The sequence below is a fragment of the Akebia trifoliata genome, chromosome 3, assembly GCF_017979445.1.
Source record: "Akebia trifoliata isolate Shusen 1 chromosome 3, ASM1797944v1, whole genome shotgun sequence".
Classification (NCBI taxonomy): Eukaryota; Viridiplantae; Streptophyta; class Magnoliopsida; order Ranunculales; family Lardizabalaceae; genus Akebia; species Akebia trifoliata.
In genome coordinates, this window is record NC_141377.1 from 5995261 (window position 1) to 6009165 (window position 13905).

The 13905-nt window shown below is 34.9% G+C and overlaps 1 protein-coding gene across 2 annotated transcripts; it reads left to right on the forward strand.

Moving 5' to 3' along the window:
* Positions 1 to 13109, forward strand: LOC147405750 (ABC transporter A family member 7-like). Of its 2 annotated transcripts, XM_086433586.1 has the most exons (18): positions 1 to 230; positions 4123 to 4504; positions 4619 to 4698; positions 4889 to 5033; positions 6185 to 6304; positions 6399 to 6523; positions 7463 to 7621; positions 7728 to 7890; positions 7969 to 8094; positions 8181 to 8264; positions 8871 to 9238; positions 9357 to 9557; positions 10202 to 10311; positions 10446 to 10530; positions 11647 to 11775; positions 11869 to 11974; positions 12194 to 12282; positions 12656 to 13109. In XM_086433586.1, exons 1-18 carry the CDS (start codon positions 153 to 155, stop codon positions 12953 to 12955), a joined length of 2850 nt encoding a protein of 949 aa, XP_086289712.1. In that variant the 5' UTR covers positions 1 to 152; the 3' UTR covers positions 12956 to 13109. The 2 variants fall into 2 exon arrangements, with proteins under 2 accessions (XP_086289712.1, XP_086289711.1); XM_086433585.1 differs by having other exon boundaries at positions 7728 to 8094.
* The last annotated feature ends 796 nt before the right edge of the window (positions 13110 to 13905 follow it).

Sequence of the window (13905 nt, forward strand, 5' to 3'; positions counted from 1 at the left end):
AAAGAAGATAGCTTAAGTTTCCACAGTTCCACCAAAGCAGAATTTTGACGAAAAACTGAAGAAATTTTATTTTCTCTGATTCTCGTTTTAGGAGATTTGCGAGGTTTTTCTGAGAAAATTTGGAGTCTTGTGGAACTTCAGAGGAGCCATTAATGGAGGATACTTCACATGGACATTCGAGTTTCTTCACACAGGCGAACGCTTTGCTTCGGAAGAACATCACCTTCCAGGTTTACACTTCGTTCCTTTTTTTATTCTTTAATTTTGATCTCGATCTGTTTTTTTTCTTCCAAAAGTTTTGAGTTTGTAGGTTTTTGGATCTCCTTAGGGGAGAGATGTAGAAGGTGATCATAAATCGTTTAATTTTTTGACTTTTTAAATATATTTTCTCTTTATATTTATGATTTTTCTAATTTTAATTGATTTTGATTTTTTGTAGTTTTATTTGTATTTGTAAGTTTATGATGATTTTAAATTTTTGGGAGAAGATGTGTAAGTAAGGTGCTGAATTTTTTGACTTTTTAAAATATATTATCTCTTTAGGGTATTTTGGTAAAAAACAAATTTTTTTAAAGGCCTTTTCGGTACAAAATCCAATTTCCAAAGTGTATCTATTGCACTTTAACAAGGCCTTTTCGGTACAAAATCCAATTCTGATATCGAGATGCATACATAACGTAGATGGTTTTTACTCGTATCGCGAGGAAAAACATCTAATGGTTATGTGCACATCCCACGTCAGACTTGCGAGAATCGCAGTAAATACCGTCATTCCAGCATTTTCCTTCTCTTTAAGTTCATTTTTGCCCTTTTACATTATTTCTGATTTTTTATAGTTTTTTTTTTTTTAAATATATTTTTTCTTTAAGTTTACGATTTTTTAAATTGATATCTGATTTTTATGGCTTTATTTTCATTTCAAAGTTTAATTTTCGCTTATAGATTTTTGGATGTGGTAGGCGATGAATCATTTTTGTTTTTTTGGACTTTTTTAGTATGTTTAATCCTTCTGTTTATGCTTTTTTTAAAAATTGGTTTCTGATTTTCTATACGTTTATTTTTTTGATCGGTTCAAACTCATTCCAGTATATGTTTATTTTTATTTCTAAGTTTATACTTCAAATTTTATCTACAATTCCTTCTTACTTTTTCTGTGCTTTAAGGAATTTTTAGAGGAAAATTAATGGATTAATTAGTATCTCAGGATGAGCAAGTTCAAAGATTAAGCTTTTAATTGCTTCATCAGCAACCATGGAAGCTCCCATAAAGTAATTTTTTTCTCAAAAAAAAAAAAAACAAAACAAAAAAAAAGGGGGCGGAGCCAGGATTTTGCCCTTGTGGAGTAGAAATTTTTTTGTGTGGACAACTAAGAGTGTAAAAAAATAGTTGAAGCTGACAGTGGAAAAAAAATTTGTGGGCGCAATAATGGCAATACGTGCAATGGCTCAGTATGTGTTTGGACAGAGCTTCTCACGGCTTTTGCTCCTGCAGGGAGTCAAAAGTAGTGAAAATCACGTTTGGATAGAAATGCTCCACAAAAATTCTACTCCGCGCAAGAGCGAAAATCACTCCTTGATGAGAAGTCTGAAAATAGTGCTCCACGTAATCTCTCTTGTGCGGAGCGATTTTTAATGTGAAAAAATCCAAAAATACCTCTCATTCACGTCTACCCTAACGTCTTGTGCAGCGATTTTTATTCCTTCTCTTCTCATCTCCAACTCTCTCCCTCTAAAGATGCTTGAGAGAATGCTCTCTCTGCGTAGTAGAACTATGCAATTTAGCGAAGAAGGAGCCGAAGACGAAGACGAAGAACTGAAAATCAGAAAAAAATGAGTCTTTCTCCATTAGAGAATCGAAGAAAATTAGCAAAATTTGGGGGTTTTGGCCATGTATCCTTATCTTTCTCTTCCTTCTCATCATCTTCATTGTATTGTTCTCTCAAAATCTCATTTGCTTTTCTTCGAACGAACCCTATTACTCCATATGAACCATAGTTAGCAATTCGGTCGACGGGGAAAAAACGGTACGGAAATAAATTGGGTACCATTTGGAATAAGGATGCATTGGTTCGCTCGAAAATTCGGCGAAAAAAACGCAGGATGGAAAAATACGATATAGAAATAGTTCAAGAATGATTCGGATCCAACAATTTTTAAAATTTTCAAAAATTAGGATATATATAGCATATGATATGATCTAACAATTCTAATATACTAATCAAATTATCAATATTTAAATTAAAAATATCTTAAGTAAACAAATAAACAATCCACAATCACATTTATCTAATAAAATATATATTTGCAATTAAAGATTTAGTTTTAATCCATCTAATAATCTATGTAAATGAAAAATATAAAACATGATATACTAATTAATGTCTAAATAATCATATCTCATGACCTAATTAAATTAAAAAAAAAAAAATCTTGTCGTTTCTAAAAAGTTATAAATGCGAAGTAGACGGAAATTTTACCGGATGGCGGATGGCCAACGAGTAAACTCCACGGTGGGTTGGTGGGGGCGATTTTCAATTTAGGGTTTTTTTTTTCCCTTCTCTTGAGTTTTGAGTTTTGAAGTGAGAACATGAAAATACAATGTATTTTAATAAAATACTTATGGAATATACATACAAATCGCTATTTAATTGTTGGGATTCAAAGGTCTGCGAATTAATCTGAATCTTTGAATCCAACGACAGTTTTGATTTGGAAGAGAACGTCTAATTTGTGTCTAATTCGCGAATCAATCGCGAATTTACTAACTATGATATGAACTTCTTTGGCAAGGAAGGTCTTGATTCTGATTAGGTCATGTAGTTTTTCATATTTTTAGAGATTCCATAGGCACACCGAATTTTACTAACAACACACCAACCCTTTTTGAAATTTTAATGAGTAAAAGTTGCTGATTTTGTAGAAGCTCTACATTTTTTAAGTGATTTGGTCACTGTGTAGGTTTACATTTATTTATCATTCGGTATATCTTTACATACAAATAATTATAAAGTTTTTATTTATTTTTTATATATATAAAATAAGGGGGTTTAAAAGACAATTAGTCACAAGATCATATTTTTGAAATTATAAAAAATATTTTAATCAAAATACAAAAAAACACAATTGACTCTTTGGCCTAATTCTACTAACTTGACCATGATTTTTAAAATATCGCCGACTCATATTGGTTGTCAATTGTGCGAGAAGATTCACATTGAATATCCCACTCATTTAGCAAGTCATCTCAATCTTGGGCGAGATTGAAACTATGCTCTTAGAGAACTTATAGGTTTGAGTTGACTCATCTCAAAGGAGTGAGTTTGAGTATTGTATCATTGATTTTTAAATTTTAGTATTCTATTTAACACGCCCCCATCAATACCGAGTTGATTCACCTAAGTCTTTTGGTCCAGATGAGATAAACCATTCAATTCAATTTGTAATTATTATTATTGTTTTTATAGGTATAAGGTTAGTAGTTAGCAAAAACAATACAGTTTAAAGACATATTATGACACTAAAAGACAAAAAATAGTAACAGGTAGAATATAAGGGTATTTTGGTCTTTTTTCATTAATCATGAGAAGTCAATATGGCTCCCAAACACACTTTCAGCATAAAAGTACTTCTACTAGTATTTCACAAAATTGATTCCCAAACACCCTTTCAGCACATTAGTACTTCTCCAGCTCCTTCATAGAGTATTCCAGCTCCTGCTCTTTGGCAGAGTACTTCTGCTTCTGATATCCAAACAGGCCCTCACTAATCCATAAACTTCGAAAATTCTTGTGGGGGCAAGTGGCCCACACAGCCCCTGTTTGAATAAGCTTCTTGCTTCTGCTGCTTGGAAGAGCAGAAGCTGAGATTTGCTTTTGGGCTATTACTTGGTAAATATAGCTCGAGATTATTTGTAAAAATCCGGAATTGAGACAAAATTAAATGTATTCAAGATGTGTTTTTTTTAGGAAGGGATGGATTCAGAAAAGCACTTGAACCTTCGACTATGTCTTTAACAGCCCTTAATGATCTAAATAAGCTGATAAGTGATTAATTTTAAAATGTTCTATTTTTCGTATTATTGATGGTTTCCATTTGCCCCCTTTTTGTTTTTTTGTTTTTGCAGAAACGAAATCTTAGGACAAATATTTCGCTTATCGCGTTCCCATTTGTCCTCTGTTTGCTACTTATTAACATTCAAACATTGGTGAACAAAGAATTGGATAAGGCTGAGAACAAGTGTGGCTGCACCTGCATTGACAGAAATGGAGATGGTACATGTGAGAATGTGTGTGGGATCGAATACTCCACTTTGGATCAAGTTGGCACTTGTCCAATTCCTAACCCTCCAGAATGGCCCGCTTTGTTGCAAGTACCCGCTCCTGAATATCGTGCTGTAAGAACTAATTCTATTAATTATGCTGACTTGCCCGAGGAGTCATGCAGGAGCACGGGTTCTTGCCCCGTGACTATACTTGTAGCTGGGAGAAATATAACTCTTGCAGAAAGTATGTTCCTCTCTCCATGTGTGTGTGTGCCTGCATTTGTGTGCTCTCTTTAAATCTTATGATCTAAGTGTAGAATTTAAAATTTATATAATCCTAATTGATGAATCTTGATAGGCTTGGCGAAGAACTTTTTTACCAGTGATTTCTCTCGCAATACCTCTAACATGTTGAATACTTTCGCTGATCTGCTCCCGGTGGGCCTTCTCTCTCTCTCACTCACTCACTCTTACTCTCGTTTGGTTAGGATGCCAGTACTAGCTAAAAAAGTGAAAAAGCAAAAGAAAGAAGAAGAAAATATTGCTTTCTAATGTCTTTATCCTTCTTAGTTTATCCTTAACATGTCTACAAGCTTTGATGCTAATGTGGCTTTTGGAAATCTTTCAGGGATCAGATACAAACACCGAAGTGTCCAATTTCCTTGAACCAGCTTTCCTCTCAGACCGTCACATGTATGTTATTCGAACACAGTGCACAGCAAACTCTACATTTTCTGTTCCTGTTCAAATAGCATCTACTACGAAGCAACAAGGTATGCATATCTTGCTTGTGCATCCATGTCATCCATATTTTTTTCCCACCAATTTATTCCAGTTTTCCAAATATCTTTCTTTTTCATGGATGTATGCAAATCTTTATTTCTCTCTGATGAGATCTGAGGTACCCATCAAGTAAACTTCGAGATTGTTTACAAACTTCATAGCTGTATACATGGTTCGCATGCAATGGGCAGGGGCCTAACGTTTTGTTGCTTTCACCTCAGTTGTCACCTGCACCAAAAACTTATATAATTGAATTATCCCAACTAATAATCTGTCACATTGTTTTGGATGGTTAGAAAAAATATGGCAAATGGTCCTTTAAGACATTTGATATATTGGATAGTTTAGGTGCTACGATATAGTCAGTTTTTGGTCTAGTAGATGTCTCATCTCTGAACAGTGGTCCCAAGGGCTTAGACCCCATAGCTCAGTTGGGTTGACACATTGTAAAGCAACTTTGAGGTCATGGGTTCATGTCCAGCTTACCCACCCAAAAGGAAAAAAGTGGTCCCAAGGCTTGCAGATGATCTAGGGCTGCAACTTGGGAGGGTTGGGGATCAACTTGTGCCCAACCCACACTTAAACACCTACCTGTGTCCATACCCAACCCGATCTCAGGCATAAAATGTTCAACCCAAGCCCACCCTAGTCGGGTTGTCTCATTCCTCATTAATACTAGATAATTTAGTAATAATAATGGCTTATAAAAAGATATGCGGTATGTTAAAAAATATAAAATTATTTTTCCTAAAGAAGATGATGATGATTAACTAAAGTTTGAAATGTGAATAAGAAAGAAACAAAGATATGTAAAAATATTTTTAAATTTTAACCATATTAAGTTCGGGTTCGGACAATCCGATGTTTATGTCCGAACCCAACCCGATTTCATTTGGTCAAAATTTTTTTTTGCCCAAACCCTATCCCGAACCCTACCTAATGGTACCCAAACCGAACCCAAGGTTGGGTTGAACCCATCGGGTTTGGCCTGCCCAAGTTGCAGCCCTAAGATGAGCCAGGTTTACTGCTACAACATTCATAGGCTATCCTTATGGTCTAACTGAAGGGTACCTCTCTCTCTCGTATTGAAACTTTCATGTGGGTGTACCTTTAATTATTACTTTTTTGAACTTGGAAATAGAGGTAAGATGTGTGGATGGTTTATATCTATGGCGTGAAACTTCTTCAAGGGTAAATGATGAGCTGTTTAAGGGCTATCGACAAGGAAATCCAGAAAGGAAGATTAACGAGGTCGTTGCAGGTTGGTCTACTTTGTATTGTGTCTTCATTTTTTTTTGACATGATTGGAATTTGTTTTGAGTTGGTGAATTGTATGCAATCTATTTTTGTTGCAGCTTATGATTTCTTAGACTCAAATGAGATTAAATTCAATGTGAATATTTGGTATAACTCAACCTACAAGAATGACTCTGGTGCTGGCGCTTCAGCATTGGCGCGGGTTCCACGCTCTGTGAATATGGTACATATCATAAACTTCATTATCTTACTCTGCCTTGTTCATTTTTAATATTTATCCACGCGTCAATTCAAAATTTATTAGATTTGTGACACTTGGTTTCATTGTACCTAATTAGTATATTTGTTCTGTTAAGGAGTTAGTTACTGTTTTAGCACAAGTATGTGATTCCATTTGTCCTAGTTTCACTAGAATTTTGACAGTGGTCATGAAACATTTTCTCTGTAAGATTTGTTGTCATAATTTAGAAATTTGATTCAGTTTGATGGGGCTAACCACCTTTAATGTTCATTCCTTTGGAAAAGAATATAAATATGAATTTATCTGCATCGATGTCTTTCTTTTCTTTCCAAAATGTAATCATACCTGATTACAAGTCTCAAACGTGGGGCCTTGTGTCATATGAATGAAGAATAATCTTTTTTGGACCAAATCTAATTTTCTCTCAAGGTGATGGATTCATCATAGGAGAAAATTTTCTAACATGATTGAGGAATTGTAATTCGTGATAGTGGATCTTAGTGTGCCTTATTTTCTCTTTGCACCAACATATTTTATGTTTTGCTTAATTGGTCCATTGATCTCTACTATCCTGGTTGAGAGTTTGCAGTTAATTTTAGAGAGTTGCTATTACCGCACCAACTTTTGCTAATGCCATCCCAAGATGTGTGCTAATCTTTGGTGATTTACACATGACTTGGGGTGGTGTTAGCAAAAGTTGGTGTGACAATAGAATCTCTTTAATTTTAACTTGTGCATCCCTTTTAGGCATTCCAATTGGAAATGTTCTTTCTATGTATGTGATACTTGAGTTACTGTTCCCTGAGATGCACTGTATCATCTACTTCCATGCCAGAAATTATTATTATTAAATTGTTTTTTACCAGTTGAAATTATCAACTCTCTAAAAAGAAAAGAATAACTAATATTTTCTTTGTATAGGTCTCCAATGCTTACCTCAAGTTCATTAGAGGTGCTGGTGTAAAGATGCCAATTGATTTTGTCAAAGAAATGCCCAAACGTGGAACAAAAGCCACGTTGGATTTCTCTTCTCTTCTTGGAGCACTCTTCTTTACATGGGTCATTTTGCAACTTTTCCCTGTAAGTATGGTGTACTATGATTATGTGAAATGCTTTCTTTATCAAATTATTATATTTGGTTCCTTGTGATTTACTTTCTTCTTGCATTCTTCTTCCTGATGTGTAGGTGATATTGACTTCTCTGGTTTATGAGAAGCAGCAGAATCTAAGAATCATGATGAAAATGCATGGGCTTGGGGATGGTCCTTATTGGATGATTTCCTATGCTTATTTCCTTTTACTATCTTTCGTCTACATGCTATGTTTTGTGATATTCGGTTCTGTCATAGGTAAGATTCATACTATTTCATGGGGCTACTTTGCTTCAAAGTGTCTGGCATTAATTTGGTTGAGTTTCTTTCTTGTAGGGTTGAAGTTTTTCAGGTCGAATGATTACACCATACAATTTGTGTTCTATTTCATCTACATAAACCTACAGATTGTACTTGCTTTTCTAGCATCAACAGTTTTTTCAACTGTTAAGACGGCTACAGGTTTGCCCACACTAGAATACTTTTTCTGTCAAAGAGGGCAAAATCTTATTTGACCGATATTCATGATTGAGTTTTTGTGATGACAGTGATAGGACACATATTTGTGTTCGGATCAGGACTGTTAGGAGGCTATCTTTTCCAGGCGTTCGTTGAAGATCCATCCTTTCCAAGTGAGTAGATAAAATTGTGAAGGAATAAAAAAAAAAAAAAACCCAATAATCTTGTTTAGATGGTCTTAGAGATTCTTTGGCCTTTCAGATTTGAGGAAATCTGAGGTACCTGCACATGCAAGACAGTGGGAACAGACGACTTAAATCAATCAATTTGATTGAAAGATTCTATGCATGATACATGGACATTTGCCCCCTCCGAACTATTCACCATGGTTTAAAATATCTGAATGTTACTGATAAAAAAAATAAAAAAATATCAGAATGTATCGGCTGATACGTATTGGTATCGGCCAAGACCGATATGGATGTTGACCCCGAAACATTCAATGTTTCAGGAATATATTGGTTTGTATCGAGTATATCGGTTGATACTGAATCGGTTTTTTCATTAACCAAAACATTCAATCGATACAATATTTTAAACCATGCTTACACTTGCACCAACAATTACTTGTACAGTTGGTCGACATTTTTTACACTAACCCATGTGTATCTTAGATTTCCTTTTCACTTTTATGTCAAGTTTTTTTTCTTCCAATTCTTCACATATTTATAGCTTCACCAAGTCCTAATCAATTATGGAAATGATTTTTTTTTCTGTAGGAGGCGGGATTGTAGCTATGGAGTTTTATCCAGGCTTTGCCCTTTATCGTGGTCTATACGAATTCGCACAATATGCCTCCACAGCAAGTTCTATGTCGACGGATGGGATGCGGTGGAAAAATTTGAGTGATAGTGCAAATGGGATGAAAGAAATCATAATCATCATGATCATAGAATTTTTGTTACTCCTTCCCATTGCATTTTATTTAGATCAAGTGCTTTCATTTGGAAGTGGTGTCAAAAAACACCCTTTATTTTTCTTGCAAAACTTCCGGAAGAAGCGGTCGTTGTCTTTTCGAAAGCCAAGTTTGCAGAGGCAGGGATCTAAGGTTTTTGTTCAAATGGAGAAACCTGATGTTGCCCAAGAGGTAACTTGTCTCTTTTTTAATTTCTAATTGTCAATTTTATTCTAATTAAAGATAATTGTTTATTATGTCACTTCTGTTCTACATATAGGTAATAATTTCATCGTTTTTTTCATTTCAGAGGGAGAAGGTTGACCAGTTAATGCTTGAACCTAATGCAAGTCATGCGATTGTATGTGATAACATTAAAAAAGTATATCCAGCGAGGGATGGAAACCCTGAGAAATTTGCAGTTAAAGGGTTGTCTCTTGCTGTGCCTCAAGGAGAATGCTTTGGTATGCTCGGTCCTAATGGTGCCGGCAAAACCTCTTTTATCAGTATGGTAAGAGACTGTTCTTTTTAACATTTTCCAACTTGTAGATATTTCATTTAATGCATTATTGTTCGTGGGGTTCTCAAATATTGTTGGTAGAAACTATGTGTGTAGGAGATTAGATCTGTTATTAGGGGTAGTGTACTCAACGCAATAGTTATATTTGTGAAAAAAAAAAAAAACGAACAGACAATTACATACAAAACACCAGGATTTACGTGGTTCGGCTGTGTGCCTACATCCAAGGATCAGATCTAGAACAATGACCATTTCCTTTCAAGTCCTGCAGCCCTAGAGATCTCTAGCAAAAACACAAGTAGAGAAAACATGTCTATCTCCCCAAAAATCGAAAACCCTTAAGAAAATATTACTTAATTGCCCTTTTTGTAACCCTAAAAAAATTTAGTCTAGGGGCTTTGCTCACGAGTGCCTGCAGCTTAACGTACCCCCAACAGAATACAAGACATTTACACAATGATATTTACGTTAGCTTTTTTTTCATTATAATTTAGTAATCAAAGTTTACTTGTGAGAAGTCCCAATGACAATCACCAACTCTTCACTCTTGGTCATTCTCTTTCTTCTCAAAAATAGAAAATACAAAACTTTGTTACTTTACACAACCATAAGGAGTTTTATATTTCTGTCCACAGATGATTGGGCTCACGACGCCAACCTCTGGCACGGGATTCATTCAGGGCTTGGACATACGGAAAGACATGGACAGAATATATACCAGCATGGGAGTATGCCCACAACATGAGTAAGTGAATAACATTCTTTCATCTCTGTTGAGGCCCGAAGTCCCACATAATTATGGAAACCTGCATATGTTATCTTCTCTCTCCCATTTTTTCCCTGACGATTTCTTGTTTTTGTTTTCTATTCTATGAACAGCCTGCTCTGGGAAATACTAACTGGTAGAGAGCATCTACTTTTTTATGGAAGACTGAAGAACCTCAAGGGTTCTGCCTTAAAAAAAGTAAGTAGAGGCTTCCAAATGTATTTGTTCTGTTCATCACAATTGAGTTTTGAACCACTGATTTGAAACACTTTTATTTTTCATTTTGTATTGGAAATGTAACACCTGATCTGTTTATTTTGAGAAAGAAAAATAGGAAAAAAAGCTTTGAGAAAATTTGAATGAAAATCCGTTTGAACTTATCTGTTAACATAACAGAGGGAAGGTACAAATAATTATGGAAAGCAGCACTTTCAAAAATAAGATAGTGAACAGTGTAGTTTTCCTTCATAATTGGGCTTTTTGCTATTTTGAGGGTATTAGGTGCTTGCAATGGTTTTCTGGTTATAGAGGAAGGTTGGCTATTGAAATAGCTCACTTCCTCTTGATTGTTGATTCTTTTCTCATAGATTTGATTTTGAAATATATGATCTGTATAAAAAAGTTTTTACTTTGCTTCTTTAGAGCAACTACAACCCCCGTCTCTAAATGTTTTCTCCAAATTGGCATCTTCTCCAAATTTAGAGATGATTCTTACCTCTGCACCAATTTGAACTCTGACTGGCACCTTCTATATAACACTATTCATTAACTCCAACCCATGTCTCTAAATTTTTCCTCCAAATTGGTATCTTCTCTAAATTTAGAGAATATGCTCACCTCTGAAGAACCAATTTGATCTCCAATTGGCGCCTTCTCTATAGCACTATTTATTGTCTAAAATACTATTCATTCACTTGAAATAGTTGGAAAGTGAAGAGGACAAAAATGGTATGTAAAATATGCTCCATGAAAAGAGAAGGTCAAATACGGCATTTATGGAAAAAGGGGGGGACAAAATCAGTATTTTAAAAAGATGAATAGTGATATTTAAAGAGGCCTTCTAAAATTTCTCTTAGATCTCTATATTTAGAGATGTGAACAGTGATTTAGAAGAGGTTTGTCTAAAATAGAGACTGCTTGGAGTTAGGTTCGGACTATCTCTTAATTTAGAGACTGGTTGGAGTTGCTCTAAGAGTAAGTATTATTAGTATACAATTACTTGAAGCAGAACAAAAAAGAAAAAAAAGAAAGAAAATAAGGGATATTGTTTGCAAAGCTTATTCTTTCTTCCCTTTTATTGTTGTGTTGCTGCAGGCAGTAGATGAATCTCTGAAGAGTGTTAACCTATTTAATGGAGGTGTTGGTGATAAAGCAGCCGGGAAATACAGTGGAGGTATGAAGAGGAGGCTTAGTGTTGCCATTTCACTGATCGGAGATCCTAAAGTATGTCATGGGCTCTACTATCTAATCCTTATGTTTAATTACTTAGATCTCCTTCAATTCTACTTAACGTGTATCTCTTCTAAATCATTCAAGGTTGTCTACATGGATGAGCCTAGTACCGGATTAGATCCAGCTTCAAGAAACAATTTGTGGACTGTTGTGAAACGTGCAAAGCAAGGCCGAGCTATTATTCTCACTAGTAATATAACTTATCCTTTTTCTTTATCGGCGCCATTTATGATTCATCTCTGAATATAAATGGAGTTTTCTAGATAATCTAAATCTAATTAATCCCTCTAAGATGAGTTGGATTTCTAAAATTCTTAGTTCTGCATTTGATGCTGTTGGAGTGCTTGAGCATAATATTAGTATTTTTTTTCCCTCGAGACTTATTAATGAAACTTGTTGATGGTTTCAGCACATTCGATGGAAGAAGCTGAGGTACTATGTGACCGACTTGGAATATTTGTGGACGGAAGCTTGCAGTGCATAGGAAATCCTAAAGAGGTAAATTATTTACATTCATAATATTAGTTCGAGTAATTGATTTATGCGTAAAATCATAGTGACAAAGTCGGGGGTTTGGGAATAATTCGGCAAGGCAAAGCTTTGGAAAAAGTCTGAAAAACATTGGATAAATTAAAAAGTAAATGATTGTTTCAAATTTTAAAAATGTAAAAAAAAAAATTATTTTATATGTCAAATGAAAACAACAGTACTTAAAAAATGCTAAAAATAATCTGTCGTTTAAATCATTTAAATCAATGATTAAATCGACAACTCTTAAAATGTTGATTTAATTGCGATTTTTTTTTCATGTTTTGGGGTAAATATGCATAAAATGTGTACGAGTTCTTATGTATGTTGTGGTCAATAACAGCTAAAGGGTAGATATGGAGGATCATATGTGTTTACAATGACAACATCGGCGGGTCAAGAGGAGGAGGTAGAGAGCTTGGTACACAGGCTCTCTCCTAGTGCGATCAAAATCTATCACATATCCGGAACCCAAAAATTCGAGATGCCAAAGCAAGAGGTCAGAATTGCAGATGTATTTCAAGCAGTTGAGAAGGCAAAGAGGAAGTTTACAATACACGCGTGGGGTTTGGCTGATACCACCTTGGAAGATGTCTTCATCAAGGTTGCTCGAAGTGCTCAAGCATTCAACACGCTTTCATGATCATTCCATATGAATTTTGTACTATTTGTTATTTCTTTAGATTTTTTTTAAGCGACCGAAGTGTGTGTATAATATTATTGACAATCATGTAGCGTGAGTTACTTGTATCCTGATATATGATTCTTATTATATTTTTTTTGAAGTTGAGACTCTCCGTTCCCATCTTGGAATTATGCATCAAAATTTTAAAACAATCATCATTTTCTCTCTATTGTGACTTGCAATATGTCTTTGAAAGAGTTCTCTGAGCTTTAGCTTTGCCAAACACAATGCCTGGGATTTCTTCTCTCCGAAAACTGTACCTCTTCGTGCAAACCCTTTTGACGATAAAGTTGTATTTTAATTTTGTATGTATAGACAGTGATGTATGAAAATTTTGTAACTATTTTTCGTGGGATATGTATTGAGTCTGGCTAGTCTGACTATGTTTTGCAAATCCTTCGACGGTTATGGATGTTGGCCTTTATGGGTGCATGTGCAAATTCATATTATATGTCAATCTTGTTGGTCCATGTGCATCATTGTCCTTTTTTTTTAATCGTGATTTTTTGACTTGAAAATTTTCACTCAGTTTGGACGTGGCAAGGAAAACGATCAATGGTTCTGTGCCCTTGCCACGTTACTGAGTAAAAAATTTCGAGTAAGAAAATCATTGGCGTTGGTGCTTAATCAGCTACATAGACCCTGAATCCGAGCTCTTGGGGGTTCGATTTAAGTGGACTTAATGACCTAATTTGAGTCTAATTAGACGTCGATTGGAGTTATTGGATTTTTTTTACTACGGATTTGTATTCCTTTGTTTTTATGCATGGTTTTAAAATCAAGTATCTCATCTCATATCCTCCTCCCTCAAGATATCGAATTGATGGTCTCTCGTAAATATTGAGTTCACTCATCTAAATTACCTCATTTGGAACGAGTCAAATTGTTTAATTGGTTTATATAAATAT